This window comes from Ahaetulla prasina, chromosome 15 (assembly GCF_028640845.1).
Source record: "Ahaetulla prasina isolate Xishuangbanna chromosome 15, ASM2864084v1, whole genome shotgun sequence".
NCBI lineage: Eukaryota > Metazoa > Chordata > Lepidosauria > Squamata > Colubridae > Ahaetulla > Ahaetulla prasina.
The window spans coordinates 4,182,317-4,204,379 of record NC_080553.1 but is presented as its reverse complement, the minus strand read 5'-3'; the positions used below and the strand labels follow the sequence as shown (position 1 = coordinate 4,204,379).

At 48.2% G+C, this 22,063-nt stretch overlaps 1 protein-coding gene across 11 annotated transcripts in view; it reads left to right on the top strand.

Moving 5' to 3' along the window:
* Positions 1–22,063, top strand: part of NCOR2 (nuclear receptor corepressor 2) — a 236,236-nt gene that overhangs the window by 173,268 nt on the left and 40,905 nt on the right. For all 11 annotated transcript variants that reach the window (XM_058158811.1, XM_058158809.1, XM_058158820.1 and 8 more), the window contains 4 exons: positions 466–565; positions 743–847; positions 3,321–3,415; positions 10,595–10,745. In XM_058158811.1, coding sequence (XP_058014794.1) covers positions 466–565; positions 743–847; positions 3,321–3,415; positions 10,595–10,745 — 451 coding nt within the window. The remainder of the gene's footprint in view (positions 1–465; positions 566–742; positions 848–3,320; positions 3,416–10,594; positions 10,746–22,063) is intronic.

The window sequence follows — 22,063 nt, the reverse complement described above, 5'->3', positions numbered from 1 at the left end:
TTCCTCTCTTTCCACCTTCCCTTCTTTTTTGGGGGGGTCTTTCCTCTTTCCCTTCCTCCTTTCCTGTCCCTTCTTGTGTGCTCATTTGAGGAGGAAAGGGGGAAACATTTCTCCTTTGGTTTTGTTTTTAGTTTGTTTTGATAGCCCTCTGCCAGTGAAAATAGAGCCAGGGACGGGGCACATTTTCGCTGGCAGAGGGCTGCAGGAGACCATTGTGGCTCTCCCGAGTTCCATTTCCACTGGCAGAGGCACCGTGAGCCAGTCCTTCACTGTTTCCAGGGCGTTCCTGTGGGCCAGATTTAACCACACCGTTGGCCTGATTCCCCGTGGGCCAGATTTGACACTCCTGCACTAACCAGTAGATCAAGAGGAACAATGAAACCATGCTCAAGAGCTTGGTTGCTACCATGCTTTGGTTGTTGATGTCCCCCCACAATAAATAATATTCTTTGATGGATCTTTCAGGGGGTACCTCTCCAGCTCCATGGTCCATTCAGTTCGGAGCACGCAAAAGTCTCCATCGGTGCCATCGCTGTGCCTTTGACGATGGATCCCAAGAAGCTGGGTAAGATGATCTTCATCCTGACCTGGTGGTCGAGATGTTCTCAGAGCCACGGCTGGCCAGGGAAGGGGAGGATCCAGTTGGGACACTAGTTGTGCTGAAACCAGCTAATCGTCCAAGCCGTTTCTTCTGCTGTTCCTGGTACAGTAAAGTAAAGTTGGTACCGTTCTTGTTTTCCAGCGCCGTTCTCTGGAGTGAAACAAGAGCAGCTTTCTCCTCGAAGTCAAGCTTGTCAACCTGAAAGCTTGGTTGTGCAGACCTCGCAGGAGAGCTCCGTTCTTCGAGGTAAGCCTCTTGAACTGTGGAAGCCTATAAGAATGGGATAGGGATAGGATAAGGATAAGAATAGGAACCTTGGAGGTCTTCTAGTCCAGCCCCCTGCTCAAGCAGGAGAACCTATACCATCTCAGACAAGTGAGTCTCCAGTTTCTTTTTAAAAAACCTCCAGTGAGGGAGCGCCCATGATTTCTGGTGGCAAGCTGCTCCACTGATTCATTGTCCTCACTCTTAGGAAATTTCTCCTTAGTTCCAGGTTGCTTCTCTCCTTGATTAGTTTCCATCCATTGTTTCTTGTTCTCCCTCTGGCACTTTGGAGAATAATTACTCTATCATTTCCATCTAAGTTTCTCTAGAATGTTCTCTTCTGTCATAACCTCTAGTTAAGCTCTGTAGAGCAGGGATTTCTGGGCCGCGGCCCACTACCCACTTGTGCAAGCAGCACCTTAAAGGGAATGTACCAGCCTGCTCTCGCAAGGCCCAGTGCCCCTCTCCTCCCCCACCCCCAGCCAGGCTGCCAAGCTGCCTGCTCCCAATGCTCCAAAGGGGAAGCGGTGAGAGCAGAGGCCGAGTGGGATGCGAGCCCCCTGCTCACTTTCGTTGACTCAGTAAGCCTACATGCAAAGGATACCCGATCTGCTTTTGGAGTATAAGACCCCCAAAGGCTTCTCTTCTCCACACTAAAAACTTTTGCAAAAGTTTGAAAGGCTTCCGGGGGAGTGATCTCGCGCTGCTTCAGGTCTTCCATCCCTTTGCGAAAAGCTTTTGGCACAGAGAAGCCCAAAGGAGTACAAAACAGTGACCCAAAAGCTTCTCTCCTCTTTTGCGTGAGTGGACTATGTGCACACGTGGGCGTGCATGCCAGTCCCCCACTCGCACAGCCCTGTTCCCCTTTCTCCCCCAAAGGTCTTTAGAAGGTATTAACCATCCCAGGTCGTCTTCATCATCTAGGACAATGTGGTTGGCTTCAAGACCAACCAAAGGTCTTTAGAAGGTATTAACCATCCCAGGTCTTCTTCATCATCTAGGACAATATGGTTGGCTTCAAGACCAACCAAAGGTCTTTAGAAGTTATGGGCCACCGAGCTACAAAGTTTGGGGACCACTGCTGTAGAGATATCTTTGTCCTGACCTAGGCTTCCTGAGTCAGTAAAACACACTAGTAGTCCCCAAAACCTCTTTTATTGCAACAACTGTGAATTCTGTTCATTCACAGAGGAGTCCCAAATAGTTCTCAAGAGTCCTTCGGGAGAAGGCTGATCATCACCCACCTTTATCTCCCTTGACCCGCTGCCAAAGACCTCATTGGCAAAGCTATACGGAGTCCAGAATCAAACAGAGCTTCAGACTTTAAACTGAACAGAATTAACAACGTTGCTTCCTGCAAAGGCCCGCGTGCTTTTGCTCCTCCTTTATGTCTTTTGGGAGGGGCCAATCATCTCCAAGCCCTACTTCTGAGTTGTCCCTTTAACTGTTCTTGTCTTCTGGCAGCTCTGCGCATGCGTGCACTGGGAACAGGCTCCCCCTCTTCCTCTGCCTTGCTGAGGTCCGACTGTGGAGGCTCCAGAGGCAGCACGTACCTCCCAAATGGACCTTTCTCTGCCTCCGATGCAGAGCCCTCTTCCGAGCCTTTCCCAGACTCCAGGACTGGCCCATGTTACTCCCCAGCTTCCTCACTGTCCGACTCTGCTGCGAGGCCGCCCAGCAGACCACCACAATCTCTCAAGGCATTATGCAGAGCTTCTGGGATATCCCAGTCACCTTCTGCACTGTTTAGCCCCTTCAAACAAACAAACAAAGTGAAGGGTGTGCACTGTGCTTATAAGCCTCACTGGACCTCCCAGAATGTCAAAAGATTTCACAGACCAGAACTTTTAGTGGTAGAACTCATAATTTACATAACTCTCTGGTTTTAAGAAGGTCGCAGGTGATGGGAGAGTCATTTTGTCTAAGCCAGGGGTGTCAAACTAAATTTTATTGAGGGCTGCATCAAGGTTGTGTTTGACCTCAGGGGGGCTGTGGGTGTGTGGCCAGGTGGGCGTGGCCAGCTCGAAGGTACTCAAGTCGGGGGCGCCTGTGGCGACCTCAGCGCTCTGCCAGTGAGAACAGGCTCTGAGCTCCGTTTTCAGCTGCGACAGCCTCCTGCAACCCCTGCCAGTGAAAATGGAGTTGGGAGGGCCACCCGCAGTGCCCCCGAGCTCAGTTTTTGCTGGCAGAGGCTGGTCCTTTGCTGTTTCCAGGGTGGCCAGATCTAAGCACCCAGTGGGCTGGATCTGGCCCGTGGGCCTTGAGTTTGACACTCTTGGTCTAAGTCATTAGGAGAAGGTCTCCAACCTGTAGAAGCAGTGCTGGGCTCATTGGCCCATAAATCTGTTTGAAGCTGCCGGTATCCTCCCAAATGGCCCTGGAACAGGCAGGTTGGTGACAACCAGTAAATGATTTTCTGAAACTTTCAGCTCTTCTTGTTGGTTGTATCCTACAGGTACCTCCTTGTCAGGAGGAAGCATCATTAAAGGGATTCCCAGCACAAGGCCACCCTCGGAATCTACCATCACCTATCGGGGTTCCATCACACATGTAAGTCTTCTCTTGCGGGGAGGGGGGAGACTTTCCTAGGAGTGCTTCAGAAGTGGATTAGAAGTGTCTTGGTGATGAGAAGAACCTATGGTGGAGAATGTTCTGAAAGGTGTTGTCAAAGATTGATGTGGGCACAAAAAGGTGAAGAAGACCTGGAATGGTTGTTAGTGGCTAAAGACCTTTGGTTGGTCTTGAAGCCAACCATATTGTCCTAGATGATGAAGAAGACCTGGGATGGTTAATACCTTCTAAAGACCTTTGGTTGGTCTTGAAGCCAACCATATTGTCTAGATGATGAAGAAGACCTGGGATGGTTAATACCTTCTAAAGACCTTTGGTTGGTCTTGAAGCCAACCATATTGTCCTAGATGATGAAGACGACCTGGGATGGTTAATACCTTCTAAAGACCTTTGGTTGGTCTTGAAGCCAACCATATTGTCCTAGATGATGAAGACGACCTGGGATGGTTAATACCTTCTAAAGACCTTTGGTTGGTCTTGAAGCCAACCATATTGTCCTAGATGATGAAGAAGACCTGGGATGGTTAATACCTTCTAAAGACCTTTGGTTGGTCTTGAAGCCAACCATATTGTCCTAGATGATGAAGAAGACCTGGGATGATTAATACCTTCTAAAGACTTTTGGTTGGTCTTGAAGCCAACCATATCGTCCTAGATCAGTGATGGTGAACCTTTTCAGCACTGAATGCTGAAAAGGGAGCCGCGCACACACACACTTGTCAGGGCCACAACCTGGAAGAGGAGCTGTCCAAGGTGCATGCACACACCCAAAAACTTCTGGTTTCAGCTGTTGAACTTCCGGTTTTGGCCAGCTACTCTTCCGGGTTTCTGGTGCACATGCGACGATCAGCTGGCCAGTGTTCATGCTCATGCAGGAAAATGGAAGACCAGCTCTTCTAATTTCCAGCACTGTCGCATGCAAAAAGGCCAGCTAATCGTCACGCGCACATGTGCACCAGAAACCCGGAAGAAGAACAGGGCGACACCAGTCATGCCAGGCGACATGGCTCCGGGCCTCTTTCGGGCACACGTGCCATAGGTTCACCATCATGGTCCTAGACGATGAAGAAGACCTGGGATGGTTATTAGCTGCTAAAGACCTCTGGCTGGCCTTGAAATCAATCGTATTGACAAGGACTGGCCCAGGAGGAACTCAACCCAGGTTCAGAATGTGGTTGGTCTTCTTCAGCGGGTGGAAAAGATGAGCTCTGTCTCTTCCTTAGGAAATGTGAACTGCGCTTTGAGATCCCTTGAGCTCTTTCCAGACATTTCCCCAGGCATACACACACACACACACAGAGCAAAGAATTCATGGTTCCCATCAATCAGCGCTAGAGACGGAAGGCTTGCCAAATGGGTGATAGCTTTGTACTCTCTCCAGTTATTGCTTTCTCTGGAAACGGAGCAGAGAAAATTCTTTTTTTTTTCCCTTTTGGGGTTTTTTTTTAATTCCCTTTTTCCCTCCTCCTTCTTCTCCCTGGCTGACATTCAGATCTTTAAAGATACGTTATGAGAAAGCTGGCGTTCTCAGCTCGTTTTCTTGGAAAAATAAACCTCGGGTTCAGCTGCCATGAGACAGTTTTGAAGGAGGGAAGGAAGGACTCACTGGAGAAAAGCCCAGTGCTGGGAACGATTGAAGGCAAAAGAAAAGAAGGGGACAGCATAGAAGGAGGTGGCTGGATGGAGTCCCTGAAGCAGTCGGCGGGAGCTTAAATGGGGGGGATGGTAGAGGACAGGAAAGTCGGGAGGAACGTTGTCCATGGGGTCCCAATGGGTCAGACACGACTTCCTGACTAACAACAACAACAACATCACATTGCTGAAATAAGTCCTTTTCACTAGGACTATAATATAATATATAATTCCATTCAAATGGCTAGCTTGTGGGGAGAGGAAGAAAATTAAAATCTTTTCAGCTCAAGGGATGGCCCCGAAATATTCAGGTTTGTTGCTTCTTGGAGACGTTTATCCTGGCCTGCGTTCCAAATATTTGATGAATTGAAAATAATATTTTCCTCTTTTTAGGATCCTATGCAGTCGTTTTCTAATTAAGACATTTCTAATGACTTGGTTAGTGTTGTTTTTGTTTGATTGATTTGCACTGTTCAGCATCGGGCAACTCTGCAGACGGGCAACTCTATAAATTTAACGAATTAATTAATCCACAAAGATTGAAGGGGTTAACCTAGTAGAAAGAGGGAGGAACTCTGCAATGTTTCTCTGCTATCCCTAGGAAAAAAAATAGAAAATACGGGAGGCTTTCAGTGATGTGTCATCTCAGAAACTTTTAATTAATGGTGAGCATCACTTTCCCAATTACCGGTTCAGATAGCATCAGATAGGAGGGCTGGTTTCCTGTCTTAAGATGCAGAATAATAAGATAATTCAGAAGTTAATCTGGAACCTCTGCAGACATCCCTGCAAAACCGTATGTTGCATCCAAAATAATTATTAAAATTACTCTTCCCTCCCAGGGATTTTATCTCATTACGTCAAAGGGATGCAAAATGCATCTTTGGCATTCAATCGTGGCGTTTGCAGGGTCGTGCAAATCCTCACATGGGTGTCTGTGTGTGGCGTTGGCATGCATTGTGATGCCACCGACACACAAAATGCGGGGTACTCCTTGACTTTGCCAGGGCAATTTTTGTCGCTAAGGGAGGCGGTTGGTTAAGGAGCCGCGGTCAATGCGAGATGACCTGTTTTGCCATGTTACATAAATCACAGCTGTTCGTAAGTGGCCGGTCGTTTGTTAAGTGAATCCAGCTTTTCCCATTGACTTTGATTGTCGGAAGCCGGCTGCAACATTGTAAACACTAGTTGGTTCCCAAGCACTTGAAATTTGATCATATGAACCGGGGGGGGAGGGGGGGGATGGTGCCACGGTTGTAAGTGCGAGGACCAGTCACAAGTTACTATTTTCAGGGCAACCAAGATCGTTAGTGGGCTGGAGGCTCAAATATATGATGAACGGTTGCAGGAACTGGGCATGGCTGGTCTAGTAAAGAGAAGGACCAGGGGAGACAGGATAGCAGCCTTCCAATATTTGAGGGGCTGCCACAGAGGGGAGGGAGTCAAGCTCTTTTCCAAAGCACCTGAAGGCCAGACAAGGAAGAATGGATGGAAACTGATCAAGGAGAGATTCAACCTGGAAATGAGGATGTCGTGTCCCACTCCTCTGCTGACGGCCGGGTCAGGGAAATCCGAATCAGGCTTGCCTCTGCAGCTCTGCCCAAAGTCCTAGCAAAGTCCTCAGAGCAGGCAGGAGACCAGTAAGTGACTTCAGCAAGATAAGTTCGACTTTGCCTGACTCAGAGACTGCCAGAAAGCAGATCCTTTATATAGGCCATGGGGTGTGGCTCCATGACTCAGCACTCATTAAGGCCTGCCCCTCCCTTCCTTCTGTTGCCTCCGCCTATCCAGTCTTCTGATGCGAGGGTCACTCCAATCAGCAGCTGTTGAAATAAACTTTCCTCAGGCTCACATGCTGTGGAGGAGGGGGAGGGGTCTAGCTGCTCCGTTTGCCTGGGCATGGAGCCAGGGCTGGGGCCGGGGGGTGCTCCCTCCTCTGCAGCCTGCTTGGGCATGGAGCCAGGGCTGGGACCGGGAGGTGCCCCCTCCTCTGCAGCTTGTCTGGGCATGGAGCCAGGACTGGGGCCGGGAGGCATACATTCCTCCGTGTTCGGGAGCAGATAAGCAGACCCTGGCTGTGGTGAGAGCGGACAAGACACAACAAAGGAGGAATTTTCTGACAGTGAGAACAATCAACCGATGGAACAGAAGTTGCCTTCAGAGGTTGTGGGAGCTTCATCGCTTGAGACTTTCAAGAAGAGACTGGATTGCCATTTGTCAGAATTGGTGTAGGGTCTCCTGCTTGGGCAGGGGGTTGGTCTAGATGACCTACAAGGTCCCTTCCAACTCTGTAGCTGTATCCGTGCCGTTGGAACTTTGCGCCGATTTCCATCCTGGCTAAAAATCGAGACCAATGATTCAGCCAGGCTTTGGGAAGAAGGCACGACCTCCCCTCTGTGACAACTCGCTGTGGGACAAGAGTTACGCTAACATAAAAGAAACGGTGGGTAATTAAAGAACAATTAAAGGATGCAAAAGGAGGGACAGGATGAAACATCAACGTCAAAAATCAAAATCTGGTTTAAATCATTAAAAATAGAATGGTTAAATTGTCCCATGGTAAGTTGGCTGTGGCGAGTTGTCCTGTTCCCTCCCTCGGGGATGGTTCATTAAATGAAGCTTTTATTTGCATGCTTTTTCGGAGTAGGGCCTTGCCTAAAATCTGTGCACGTGATGGTGCCAGCCACGGGGTGATCTCACTGGGGTTTAGCATCCAGTGCATCAGGGTTTGTCGATGGGAATTACCAGCGGTCTCGTTTGCAAAGCTTTGAGATCCGTTCATGGTCTGTTGCGTTGCAGTAGTACCCATTTGCAAATCCGGGCTGCAGAAGACAGATGTTACAGAGGCTTCCTTCCCTAAAGCCATCTGATCATGTTCTTTTTCCAGTTCTCCTGTGAGCATGTGCCGCAGCTGATCCGTGTGTTTTGTGTCTTTTAACGTCCAAGCCCTTGAATTTCGGTTCTGAAATGGAGGCCTCTCTGTGCCATATTGGTAATGCGATGTCTCTTGTTTAAGTTACGGAGAGAGTCCGAGACGCTGGTCTGTTGGATCCCAAGATTTTGGAGTTTCATTGCTCGTCGAATCGGTGCAGGACATCCTCATTTTAGTGACCACAATTGAGACTGACAACTCGGTCATTAAGGGAAGCAATTGCTAAAAGAAACCACAACGATGCTTATGATTTAACTTCAGCTTTCCTTTTCTTTATGGGCCTGCAAAGGTTGTAAACACAATGATTGGTTGTAAAGTTACTTTATTAATGTTGTAACTGTGACTGGTCGCGAAATGAGACTGTCATTAAATGAGGACTGCCCGGTCTTATTTTCTGGCTGGATTGGGTTCTGTCCACTGTCCCTGAACCTCAGTTGCTCCTAAGAACATTTAAGCAACTACCCTTCTAACATCCCAGGCCTATGCCCTAGTCCCCCGGGCCGCGGCCCATTATTGGGCCGTGGCCTGTTCAGAATTGGGCCACGAGAGTGGCTGGCCGAAATGAGCGTATGTGCACGCACAGCTCAATTTGCGCGAGTGGTGGGACAGCAGGCCTTTTCGGGGCTGCGTGCCAGTCTGCCGTTTGTGCAAGTCGAGCTGTGTGCATGCACGCCGGCCCACCAGTTGTGCAAGGGCTGTGTGTGCACACATCACTCGCATGGCCCCCTGTTTCCCCTGCCCCCCCGGTGGGCCATTAGCTTGCAAAGGTTGGGGTCCTCTGCCCTAGTCCAACCACTGCCCTTAAGACAGGGGGTTGTGTTTGACCTCAGAGGGTTTGGGGGGGGCATGGCCAGCTTGACCTGTGATGGCCTGAGCGCTCTTACCAGCGAAAACGGGCTCCCACGCACAGTTGATCTAGGGCATTGGTTTCCACTTTTTCTTCACCGTGGACCCCTTTAAATACCTTTTGTGGCCACGCACCTCCAAGACCTGACTCAAGATTTAAAGCACTAGACTGCATCAAAAATTCGCAGACCCCCCTGAGATGACTTTGCGGCCTCCCCAGGGGTCTGCGGACCAGAGGTTGGGAACCACTGACCTAGGGCATCAGTTGCCAGAAGTCAACCAAGGATAGCTGTAGTGACATCTTACATAGGTGCTAAGACTTAGGATCGCAAAATATTTTTTAAAAATATTCCTGAGTGCGACCCAGCTGCAAGACAGGGTAGGTAGTGGACTGAGCATGCCTGAGAGCATTTAGATGTAGGCGCTCTTATCTTTAAGCATATTAGTCCTTATCTCTGACAGAGGCTCCACCAACCAGCTTGTCATGTGTTTTGTCAAGTCTGGTCCTGCAGTTGGATGCAATCTAAAGCTTTAGGGGCCCCACCCAGTCATTTGGGGAACGCGAAACGTTGCTCAGTGGCAAGGCGTGTGCTTGGCATGCAAAGTAATCCAGATCCGATTCCCAGCAAACCCGAACAACAGAGTATCGTTTATCCACCTTTGATTCTTGGAGAATGAATTTTGGGACCGAAGGTTGGCTATGGGTTTGGATAGCAACAGCACTTAGACTTATATACCGCTTTACAGTGCTTTACAGACCCTCTTTAAGCAGTTTACAGAGTCAGCCTCTTGCCCCCAAGAATCTGGGTCCTCATTTTACTCACCTCAGAAGGATAGAAGGCTAAGTCAGTCTTGATTGAGCCTGGTGTGATTCAAACTGGCAAATTGCAGGCAGCCATCAGTTAGCAGAAGTAGCCTGTAATACTGCATTCTGACCACAGCACTACCATGGCGGAAGGGAGGGAGGGAGGAGGGACAACCTTGAGCCTGGTGAGATTTGAACTGTCAAATTGCAGGCTGCTGGCAGTCAGCGGAAATAGCCTGCAGTACTGCATTCTAACCACTACACCACGACAGGCTCATAATATGGATAGGGTGCCTAGATGTTCGTTGAGCTTCCGAGAGGCAGAGTCAACCTGATTCTTCAAACGAAGAACCTGTATTCAAGCAGAGAAAATTTACCAGTTCCATTCCACAAGGGCCCAAGTAAAGGAAAACCAATCTTGTACAACCTGGTACACTTGTAGAGAGGAATAAATGGTGATGCTGGAAGAGAACTGAAAGGGTTAAAAGGGAGATGCAAGATGTGTGTGTGTGTGTGTTTGTGAATACACCTGCCTTCATTTCAGCTTCACCCTCTACTTCACAGGTCTCCATCTCTGGCTCTTTGCCTAGCTCTTAGTTCTGCAGAATCCAATATTTTCCACTGTCTGCTCTTCCCGTGTCTTCCTAATGTTAAAACAAAACATAACCGCCCACCCCAAAACTTGATCTCGCCATCCTGGTGGTTCTTTTGATCGTTCGGCCGTCGTCTACTGCCTGTCGTGTGTGTGACAGGAAACAAGAGTTCCCAGCTGGTATTTAGCTCGAGATTGTTCTCCTTTGTTCGGGTCTGTTTCTTGGAATTCGTCGCTCGCTTGTCCGCCTGGGCCTGCGTTCCGCCCGTGTGCCTGTGCCGTTCTGCTTTGCTGTTTTCTGCCTTAATTACTCATGACGCTGTTAAATCAGGCTCTTGGTCTCTTTCCAAGGGCACCCCAGCTGAAGTGCTGTACAAAGGAACCATTACCAAGGTAATTGGAGAAGACAGCCCCAGCAGAGCGGAGAAGGCAAGGGACGAGGCTCTGCCCAAGGGACACGTCATTTACGAGGGGAAGAAAGGACATATCCTGAGTTACGATGGTGAGTTGAAGCTCGCTTCGATGGGAATCCTGCTGCTTGGTCGCCCCACGGGTGGGGAAACCTCCCAAGGGAGTATTTGGGGGTTCCCATGTTTTGGATGAAGGGCCCCAATGCAAAGTTTCAAGAGTGATGGGGAACTCCCACAGATGTTTCTGGCCGCCGTTGCTTGGTTAAGTTGGCGTTGATGAGCTTCCCGCCACTCGCCCCTGTTTTCTAGCCCACCCTAAAGGTTGAAGGTTAAAGGGATGCGGTGGCTCATTGGTTCAGATACTGAGTTTGTTGATCAAAAGGTCGACAGTTCAGGGGTTCAAATCCCTAGTGCCACATAACAGGGTGAGCGCCTGTTACTTGTCCCAGCTTCTGCTTCGAAAGCACCTTAAAAATGCAAGTAGAAAAATGGGGACCACTTTTGTGGGAAGGTAACAGCGTTCCATGTGCCTTTGGCATTTAGTCATGCCGGCCACATGACCACAGAGATGTCTTCCGACAGTGCTGGCTCTTCGGCTTAGAAACGGAGATGAGCATCGCCCCCTAGAGTCAGGAACGACTAACACAGATGTGTGAGAGGAACCTTTACCTGTTGTGTCTGCGTTCCCCCGAGCTGGGCCCCCTGCCAGAAAGTGACTTGGAAAGTGAGGGGGAAGGGCCATCAGGACTTACCTCGGGAGCACCGGCTTCCCAGGCTCAGCTCCAGGAGCCAGAGGCAGGAAAGGTGGAGGAGATAACAAGGCCTCCGTCCCCTGACTCTTTCTCCCCCCCAGGCCACGCCTCCAGACCCAGCTGATGGCAATCAGGCCTGGCTGGACCCTAGGTTTCGTAGGCAGGAGAGGCGGGAACAACAGAAGCACGGGTGGGGCAGGCCTAGGAAGTGCTGAGTCATGGAGCCACACCCCATAGGATATAAAACCAGCGAGGGCTGCTATGCCTCTTCGTAGCAGGCAAATCAACTGCTTAACTAGAGCTGAAGTACTGTTTAAGCCATCGCTCGGACGGAGGCGAGGGGGGACAGAACATTACCTTTACCTTTAGGTTTTGGATGAAAGGCCAATGCAAGGTTTCAGGTGTGATGGGGAACTCCCTCAGATGTTTCTGGCCGCCGTTGCTTGGTTAAGCTGGCGTTGATGAGCTTCCCGCTACTCGCCCCTGTTTTCTAGCCCACCCTAAAGGTTGAAGGTTAAAGGGATGCGGTGGCTCATTGGTTCAGATACTGAGTTTGTTGATCAAAAGGTCGACAGTTCAGGGGTTCAAATCCCTAGTGCCACATAACAGGGTGAGCGCCTGTTACTTGTCCCAGCTTCTGCTTCGAAAGCACCTAAAAAATGCAAGTAGAAAAATGGGGACCACTTTTGTGGGAAGGTAACAGCGTTCCATGTGCCTTTGGCATTTAGTCATGCCGGCCACATGACCACAGAGATGTCTTCCGACAGTGCTGGCTCTTCGGCTTAGAAATGGAGATGAGCATCGCCCCCTAGAGTCAGGAACGACTAGCACAGATGTGTGAGAGGAACCTTTACCTGTTGTGTCTGCGTTCCCCCGAGCTGGGCCCCCTGCCAGAAAGTGACTTGGAAAGTGAGGGGGAAGGGCCATCAGGACTTACCTCGGGAGCACCGGCTTCCCAGGCTCAGCTCCAGGAGCCAGAGGCAGGCCAGGTGGAGGAGATAACAAGGCCTCCGTCCCCTGACTCTTTCTCCCCCCCAGGCCACGCCTCCAGACCCAGCTGATGGCAATCAGGCCTGGCTGGACCCTAGGTTTCGTAGGCAGGAGAGGCGGGAACAACAGAAGCACGGGTGGGGCAGGCCTAGGAAGTGCTGAGTCATGGAGCCACACCCCACAGGATATAAAACCAGCGAGGGCTGCTATGCCTCTTCGTAGCAGGCAAATCAACTGCTGAACTAGAGCTGAAGTACTGTTTAAGCCATCGCTCGGACGGAGGCGAGGGGGGACAGAACATTACCTTTACCTTTAGGTTTTGGATGAAAGGCCAATGCAAGGTTTCAGGTGTGATGGGGAACTCCTGTTTCTGGCCGCCATTCTTGGTTGAGCTGGCGTTGATGAGCTTCTTGCCACTCGCCCCTGTTTTCTAGCCCATCCTAAAGGTTGAAGTGAGAAACGCGAACCTGCATCTAGGTTTACGTTCATCGTGGTTTTATTTTGCATCCCGTCAAAGTGCAAATGGATTAGGATGTGGTTTGTGGAGTCCTTGATGCTCTCTGAGCTCAGTGGCTTCATTACCACTAGGTCAGGGGTCTCCAACCTTGGCAACTTTAAGCCTGGAGGACTTAAAGGAGGAGTTGAAGTCCGCCAGGCTTAAAGTTGCCAAGGTTGGAGACCCCTGACTTCGGTGACATCAACAGTACAAGGCAAATAACGTTCCCCTAGTTGGGTACAGGTGGTCCTCGACTTACGGCCAGAATTGACTCCAAAAAAATTATGTTGCTAAGCGAGACAGTTGTGCAGTGAATTTTGCCCTATCTTACGACCTTCCTTGCGGTAATTGTTAAGTGAATCAGTGCAATTGTTAATTTCGTAACATGGTGGTCAGAGGTGGGGTTCACTTACCTTCCCTACTGGTTCGCAAATGTGAGCCCAGTAGTCGCGCATTACATCCGGGCGAGTGGGTGGAGTCTCCCGCAGTCGCCGCTACCAATCCTGACAGAACTGGCGGAATCCCACCCCTGGTGGTGGTTAAGTGAATCTGGTTTCTCCGTTGACTCTGGTTGTCTGAAGGTCGCAAAAGGGGATCGTGTGATCCCGGGATACGGCAACCGTCATAAATACCACTCAGTTGCCGAACATCTGAATTTTGATCACGTGACCATGGGGGATGCTGCTGTAGTCTTAAGTGTGAAAAACCATCATAAGTCACTCTTTTTGGTGCCGTTGTAACTTAGAACAGTCACTAAATGAACTGTTGTAAGTTAAGGACTACCTGTAACTGGTTGCAAACCAGCAACCAAGCTCAAGAGAGCACCAAGGACTCCACAGTTCAACCCTGAGCTACAGATACTCTCTTCTATTAGAAGTGTATGGTTTGTTTAAAGAAAGAGAAGAGCAACAAAGATGATTAGGGGACTGGAGGCTAAAACATATGAAGAACGGTTGCAGGAACTCGGTATGTCTAGTTTAATAAAAAGAAGGACTAGGAGAGACATGATAGCAATGTTCCAATATCTCAGGGGTTGCCACAAAGAAGAGGGAGTCAAACTATTCTCCAAAGCACCTGAGGGTAGAACAAGAAGCAATGGGTGGAAACTCATCAAGGAGAGAAGCAACTTAGAACTAAGGAGAAATTTCCTGACAGTTAGAACAATTAATAAGTGGAACGACTTGCCTGCAGAAGTTGTGAAAGCTCCAACACTGGAAATTTTTAAGAAAATGTTGGATAACCATCTGACTGAGATGGTGTAGGGTTTCCTGCCTAGGCAGGGGGTTGGACTAGAAGGCCTCCAAGGTCCCTTCCAACTCTGTTGTTACGTTATGTTATGTTAAATCAACCCCAAGCTATGGTTCTTAGCACTTTTTTAAACCACAAAACATGGTTTATTTAATCCAGGTTTTTGCCAACCTGGAGCCCTTCAGCTATTTGGAACACAGCTCCCATCACAGTGGCTGGGATAGGCTGACCTTGCAAAGGGACTTATATTTGATTCTCCTGATCTTCAGCTTAGTAGCTAGTCTTAAGGAAAAGAAGAATTAGGGGTGACATGATAGCAGTATTTCAGTGGCTGCCACAAAGAAGAGGGAGTCAAATTATTCTCCAAAGCACCAGAGGGCAGGACAAGAAACAATGGTTGGAAACTGATCAAGGAGAGAAGCAACCTGGAATTAAGAAGAAGCTTCCTAACAGTGAGGACAATTAACCAGCGGAACAGCTGGCCTCCAGAAATAGTGGGCGCTCCATCACTGGAGGCTTTTAAGAAGAGACTAGACCAGTGGTAGTCAACCTGGTCCCTACCGCCCACTAGTGGGCGTTCCAGCTTTCATGGTGGGTGGCAGGGGTTTTGTCTGATACTGAAGCTCTTTCCTTTTTTTTTTAATTTAATTGACTTTTTAAAAAAAGTTCACAGCATTATTTAAAAACATTTTCATCAGGTTTTCATAAAATTCCCCGTGATAATTTAAATTTCTGAAAATATACTATTTGTATCGCCCGCGCATAAGTTTAGTTCACGTTACGTAAGTTAACCTAAATGGCGCTATAGTGTGACTGCAAACAAAAGAGCCTCGTCCCAGAATAGCTCGCACATCTCCCCCCGAATTGGTGGGCGGTTAGAAAATTTTACTACTAACAGAGATACAAAAGTGGGCAGTAGGTATAAAAAGGTTGACTGCTCCTGGACTAGCCAGTCACTTGCATGAAATAGTATAGGTTCTCCTGTTTGAGCAGGGGGCTGGAGTAGAAGACCTCTAGGGTCCCTTCCAGCTCTATTCTAATCTAATAGGAGACTTGGAGACTACAGAGTAATATTTTGTCTCCAGACTTCTGGCTCTCCCATGTGGACTGCGCTGCTAAGCCTTCAAAGGAAAGCTTGGTTTACAGGCTAGGACGATCAGCGTTTAAGGTCAGCATGGATGTCCTCTCTGCCCCCCGGTGACGCATCAGGATTAAGCCGCCGAGTTTGTGGAGTCGGTTTTGTGTGTTCGATCAGACTGCGTCATTGATACAGCCGAGGGGTGAACAAGGGCCAGATGTCAATCTGAGATGCCCCGAGGTGCTCCTTCACGCTCTTTGCAAATCACGAGTCCTGTGGGTTGAGCGTCCCTCTGCAAGGACGCTCTTCCTCCAAATTAGCATTTTTTCCATCCGTTGCATCTTATCTTCACCGCAGGGCCGAAGCCAGGTCTTTAGAAAATCCGTCCCCTAACGGCTGTTTTTCAGACAAGGGATAACTCTTCAGATGTAAGCTGGAACTAGATGAGAAGATTGATTAGATTAGATTAACAGAGTTGGAAGGGACCTTGTAGGTCATTTAGTCTTAACTCCCTGCCCAAGCAGGAGACCCTACACCATTTCTGACTTTGATTGCTGAAGGTTTCTGATCGTGATGTTATATCTTTTGGGATTTTCTTTGAATTGCATCTCCTATGTTTTCTTTGAGAGCTGAAAGATATTGGTGTGGCATGCTAGCTGGGTTGTGTTTATTGATCCCGAACATTAGCAACAGCGTTTAGACATATATACCACATCGTATATACATGATGTATATACAGCCCTCTGTAAGGGCCCTCTCTAAGCGGGCCCTTACAGCCCTCTCTAAGCGGTTTACAGAGGCAGCATATAATCTGGGTCCTCATTTTACCCACCTCGGAAGGATGGAAGGCTGAGTCAACCTTGAGCCAGTCTGGATCAAACTCCTGGCAGTGGGCAGAGTTTGCCTGCAATACTGCATTCTAACCACTGTGCACCATGGAAGGAAGGAAGGAGGGGGAGGGAGGGAGGGAGGAAGAAGGGAGGGAGAGCAATAGCACTTGGACATATACCGCTTTCCAGCCCTCTCTAAGCGATTTATAGAGTCAGCCTCTTGCCCCCAACAATCTGGCTTCTCATTTTACTGATGTCAGAAGGATGGAAGGCTGAGTCAACCTTGAGCTGGTCACGATCAAACTCCTGGCTGTGGGCAGAATCAGCCTGCACTACTGCATTCTAACCACTGCGCCACCACATTGAAACCAAGCACAAGAGGTCTCAGCCAACAAACAGCTTGTGTTCCCCAAAAAGAGATGTTGAAGATTGGCCCTCTCTGGCTCCTCTCAGTTCTGTGGGCCATCGGTTGGGTTCTTCTAGAGAGCTGGGGCGGTGTCATGTTGAAAAGCTTGGACTTGGGTACCAGATTTGAGTTCTTTGTCAGCTGTGGAAGGTTACTGGTGGACTTTAGACCTGCCTCTGCCCCTCTTCTCAGCCTAGCCACCTTCTCAAGACTAGTTGAGTTTTTGAGAGCTGTTTTCTTCATGGAGATGGAACAGAGCACGGATTATCTCTGGGGGGTTTTCGGTCAGGTCTCCAAACTCGCTTTATAGACACAACAGAGGCGGCTGTTGTCTCTCTCTCTGAGCCAAGTCCTTGGGGATGAGATGAGACATCTTCCTCCTCTCGTGCTTCTGCTTAGCTTTTGTCCCAGATAACAAGTGTTGAGCGAGAAGGTTCAGCCAAGAGATATTCAGGAGACCCTTGGCTGAGACAGTCCAGATGTCGGGGAAAATCAGAAAAGAAAAAAAAATGACCCAAACAAACCGGAGGAACCTTAGGACAGGGTTTCTCAACCTTGGCAGCTTCATGGACTCCACCTCCTAGAATTCTGATTTCTGGAAGTTGATGTCCACGTCTCTTAAAAGTTGCCACGGTTGGACAACGCTGGATTATTAAAAGGCCACACTACTTTGTTGTTATAGGACAATGATGGCAAACCAGATGGTCGCGCGGAAACGTCACACACTCATCAGGGCTGCGCTCTGGAAAAGCCAAACTTCTGGGTTCTGGTGCGCATGCGCGCCCGACGATCAGCTGGCTGGCGTGGCTGCATTGGCCGGTGTTCGACACTGCTGCACATGGGAAGGACAGCTAATCGTCATCCGCGCATGTGCACCAGGAAACCCGGAACACAAACAGGCAAGGCTGCGCGTGCCGGGCAACATGGCTTCTTCGCATGCTACTTTGGGCACATGTGCCCTAGGCTCGCCATCATGGTTATAGGGTATGATGACACACAAAAAACCCCCCCCTCTGTTTTGGCTCCCTCTATACCAAACACAGGCAGTCCTCGATTTATGACTAGAATTGAGCCCCAAATTTCTGTTGTTGAGTGAGTTTTGGCCCATTTTATGACCTTTCTTGCCACAGTTATGAATCGAATCGCCGCGGTTGTTCAGATAGGCACATGGTCCTTAAGTGAATCTGGCCTCCCCATTGACTTCGCTGGTCAGACAGTCACACCAAAAGGGATCGCATGACCCTGCAACCGTCGTAACTATGAGTCAGTTTGCCAACTGTCCGAATTTTGATCATGTCAAAATGAAGATAGTGCGAGTGGTGTGGTTGCCCAGAGCTGGAGCTCTTGCCTCACAATCGGGAGAGGCTGTGAGTTCGATTCTAAATAGAGGCAGGTATTTCTCTCTCTGGGCATGTTGAGAATTTATCTGCTGAACAAAATTCTGCATTGGCGACAGGAAGGGCACCCGGCCAGTAAACACTTTGCTAGCTCCATTCAGTTGCCCAGACTCCACCCCACCAGGGATTTGGGGGTCATGAAAAGGAGATTATTATTATTATTATTATTATTATTATTATTATTATTATTATTATTATTATTATTATTATTAATCACATTTATATACCGCCCTATCTCCCGAGGGACTCAGGGCGGTTCACAGGCAAGTAAAAGACATATAAATACACACTAAAACCACATTTAAAAAACTTATTCTACAAAGCCGAATTAAAAGCAATATAAATAATAAAAACCCATTTAAAACCAATATAAATTTAAAAACTAATCCAGTCCTGCGCAAATGAATAAGTGTGTTTTAAGCTCGCGACGAAAGGTTCGGAGGTCCGGAAGTTGACGGAGTCCTGGGGGAAGTTCGTTCCAGAGGGTGGGAGCCCCCACAGAGAAGGCCCTTCCCCTGGGTGTCGCCAGACGGCACTGCCTAGCTGACGGCACCCTGAGGAGTCCCTCTCTGTGAGAGCGCACGGGTCGGTGAGAGGTATCCGGTAGCAGTAGGCGGTCCCGTAAATAGCCCGGCCCTATGCCATGGAGCGCTTTAAAGATGGTCACCAAAACCTTGAAGCGCACCCGGAAGGCCACAGGTAGCCAGTGCAGTCTGCGCAGGATAGGTGTCACACGGGAGCCACGAGGGGCTCCCTCTATCACCCGCGCAGCCGCATTCTGGACTAACTGAAGCCTCTGGATGCCCTTCAAGGGGAGCCCCATGTAGAGAGCATTGCAGTAATCCAGACGAGACGTCACGAGGGCGTGAGTGACCGTGCATAAGGCATCCCGGTCTAGAAAGGGGCGCAACTGGCGCACCAGGCGAACCTGGTGGAAAGCTCTCTTGGAGACGGCCGCCAAATGATCTTCAAAAGACAGCCGTTCATCCAGGAGAACACCCAAGTTGCGCACCCTCTCCATCGGGGCCAATGACTCGCCCCCAACAGTCAGCTGCGGACTCAGCTGAGATGATGACGACTTTGAGGATACTGCACTGGTTGTGTGAAAAATGGTCATAAGTCCCTTTTTTTCAGTGCTGCTGTGACTTCAAACAGTCACTAAATGAACTGTGGTAACTCAAGAAGTACCTGCACAATCAACGTGGGGGTATCTTGTGTTTCTTTCTCCCTCTTTCCATGGCTGGCTGGGGAATTTACAACCGTTCATTTAGTGATCATTCAAAGTTACAACGGGGCTGGAAAAAAGTGACATATGACCGTTTTTCACACTTAGGACCTTTAGCATCCCTTTGGTCACACGATCAAAATTTCAAAGCGCTTGGCAACTGGCAAGTACTTAAGATGTTTGCGGGGTCACGTGATTCCCTTTTGCGACCTTCCAATGAGCCAACTCCGTGGGGCATTCACTTAACAACCGTGTTACTAGCAGTGATTCACTTAACAACTTGGGCCAGAAAGTTCGTAAAATGGGGCAAAGCTCACTGAACAAACAGTTTCGCTTAGCAGCATCGATTTTGGGCTCAGTTGTGTGGTTGTAATGGGAGGATTTCCTGTACAGTAGCGGCCAAAATTGTGGAAAACTTTTGGGAAAAGTGTATTTTCTAAAACTAGCTAATAACACCACTTTTTTTTTTTTTTGGAGTATTACCATAAAATTATATATCAATGGAAAGATAATTTAATCAAAAATGTAATGCAATAACTTTTAGGAAGGATTTGCTATTAGAATAGCAGTTACAGTATAAAGAAGAAAAGTGAAACACGTAGAAAAAACGAGATATACAAAAATTATCACATAGAAAAAACGAGATATACAAAAATGATCACCATGTCAGCTAATACTTTGTTGGGTAACCTTTAGCATGAATTACGGCTTTACAACATCTTCCCATGGAGTGAACCAAGTTTTTTAGTTCTGCAGCTGTTATAATGTGAAACCAAGATTGAATGATGGCTTCTATTAACTGGGTTTTATTGCTGGGTCGCTTCTGACTAACAGGTTTCTTTAGTCGGCTCCATAGATTTTCCATTGGGTGAAGCTCTGGGCTATTCCCAGGCCATTCCAGCAGTGGAATAAGATTATCTTGAAACTCCCCCCCCCCAAAAAAAAAAGTGGTGTTATTAACCATCAAACCTCAAAAATACACTTTTCCCAAAAGATTTCCACAATTTTGTCTACTACTGTGTATATATACATATATATTCCCTCCCACCCAAAAAATGAAATGAGGTTTTAAAGATTTTCTCTTTGGAAGCTTAGCTGTTGTTCTAGGAAAAGAAACGGGGGAAACGAAAGGCCTGGATTATCAAGACAGCTGTGACTGTGTGTTCAGATGGGCAGGAAGGGGGGGGGAGATGGAGGGGGGGGCGTCAGGAGGCGGGAAACAGCCCCCCTGCCGATGCCTGGATGCCGCGATGCTACTTTTCCAATCAAAGGTCTTTAATGAGACGAAATTTTGCAGCGTCTCCCAGCTGAATTGCAGAAGATTGGCGATTCTTAACGGGATAATGACTCGCCGGCGAAGAAGCAGGGAGAGAAATGTTGAGGGAAGCGTTTTCTTTTCCTCGCCTGTTCCTTTGCCATAATGGAACCGGAGTCGGCTGGAAGGAGGGGCTCATCCCTTCTTCTTCTTCTTCTTTTCCTCCTCGCCCTAGAAACACTTTGGAGCAGATGTTCCTTGATGACAGGATGCAGCCATTACTTTCTGTCGTGCTCACAAACATAATAAGAGACGCGCACACATCCGGTGTCTCAAAACCTGGGGCTGGGTGATTTGAAAAGGAAGACGAGGCCGCGTAGGAAAAAAAATACGGTCTTGAGGGCTCTTGAGTGGGATTTGTGGAGAAGAGGAGGAAGACTGAAGGGTCCTTGGTGCTCTCTGAGATTGCTTGTTTTCTTGCAGACGTTTTATTACCCGAATTAGACTAGAGTAGCACTGATGATGTTACCTAGTTGGGTCATAAAACATTGGCAAGAAAACAAGCAAGCTCAGAGAGCACCAAGGACCCTACAAATCCACCTCCTTCTCTTCTCCTTTTCCTTCTCCGCCACACCACAAACCCCACATCCTTCTAGCATTGATGATGTTACCTAGTTGGGCAATGAAACGCCTGCAAGAAAACCACCAAGCTCAGAGAGCATCAAGGACCCTTCATGTCAACCTTGAGCTACGAATATTCTCCTTTATTAGAATGCAGGGTTTTTGTCTTCTGTCCCCAGGAATTTCCTTGCCTTTGGTTGCTGGAACCAAACGATGCTGTTGGGAGAGACAGATGGCTGCCCCAGAAGAGTTTATTCCCTATTTGTTTTATATATGGGGCGCATATGCTCTTTGGTTGTCATAAACTCCTACCCGACACAGTAATCGGATTAGAAAGCAGATCTGTATAAAAATATGCACCATCGCAAAACCCCAGGCCCCGTGGATGACAAGTCATAAAAAACAGCAGGGCTTCATTACGCGCCAGCTGTCCTGTCCCAGGCCAGGCACACACACACACACACACACAAATACACAAAGGAGTGGTTTTGTTTTCTGTCCTAAACGAGGCTTGTCCCAAAGGTGCTTTTTCAAGAGGCAACGGGACTTTCTTTTGTGGTCTTTTTTTCTTGAAGACGTTTCACTTCTTCATCCAAGAAGTTTCTGATTGTTGCAGAAAATCAGTGAACTTTTTCTTAAAACTGCTGGTGGGATGGATCCCTCTTCAGAGGCTCATACGTGGCCGGGTCCTTCCGAAAACTGTTCACCTTGGCCTGTTAGTCATTTGCATTCAGAATAACCGTGCATCTTCCTTTAGCAGCCGGCAAGGTGGTGAAGTTCGGGTCTCATCCTACAGAGGTCACTGCTCTCCTTTCTAGAATGGAATGGAATAGGAATGGAATAAGGAATAGAAAAGAATAGAAAATAGAAAGGAATAGACTAGAAAATGGAATGGAATGGAATGAATTAGAATGGAATAGAATAGAATAGAATAGAATAGAATAGAATAGAATAGAATAGAATAGAATAGAATAGAATAGAATAGAATAGAATAGAATAGAATAGAATAGAATAGAATAGAACAGGAAATAATAGGGATTTCTTGTTGTTAGTTGTGAAGTCGTGTCCAGCCCATCATGACCCTATGGACAACATTCCTCCAGGCCTTCCTG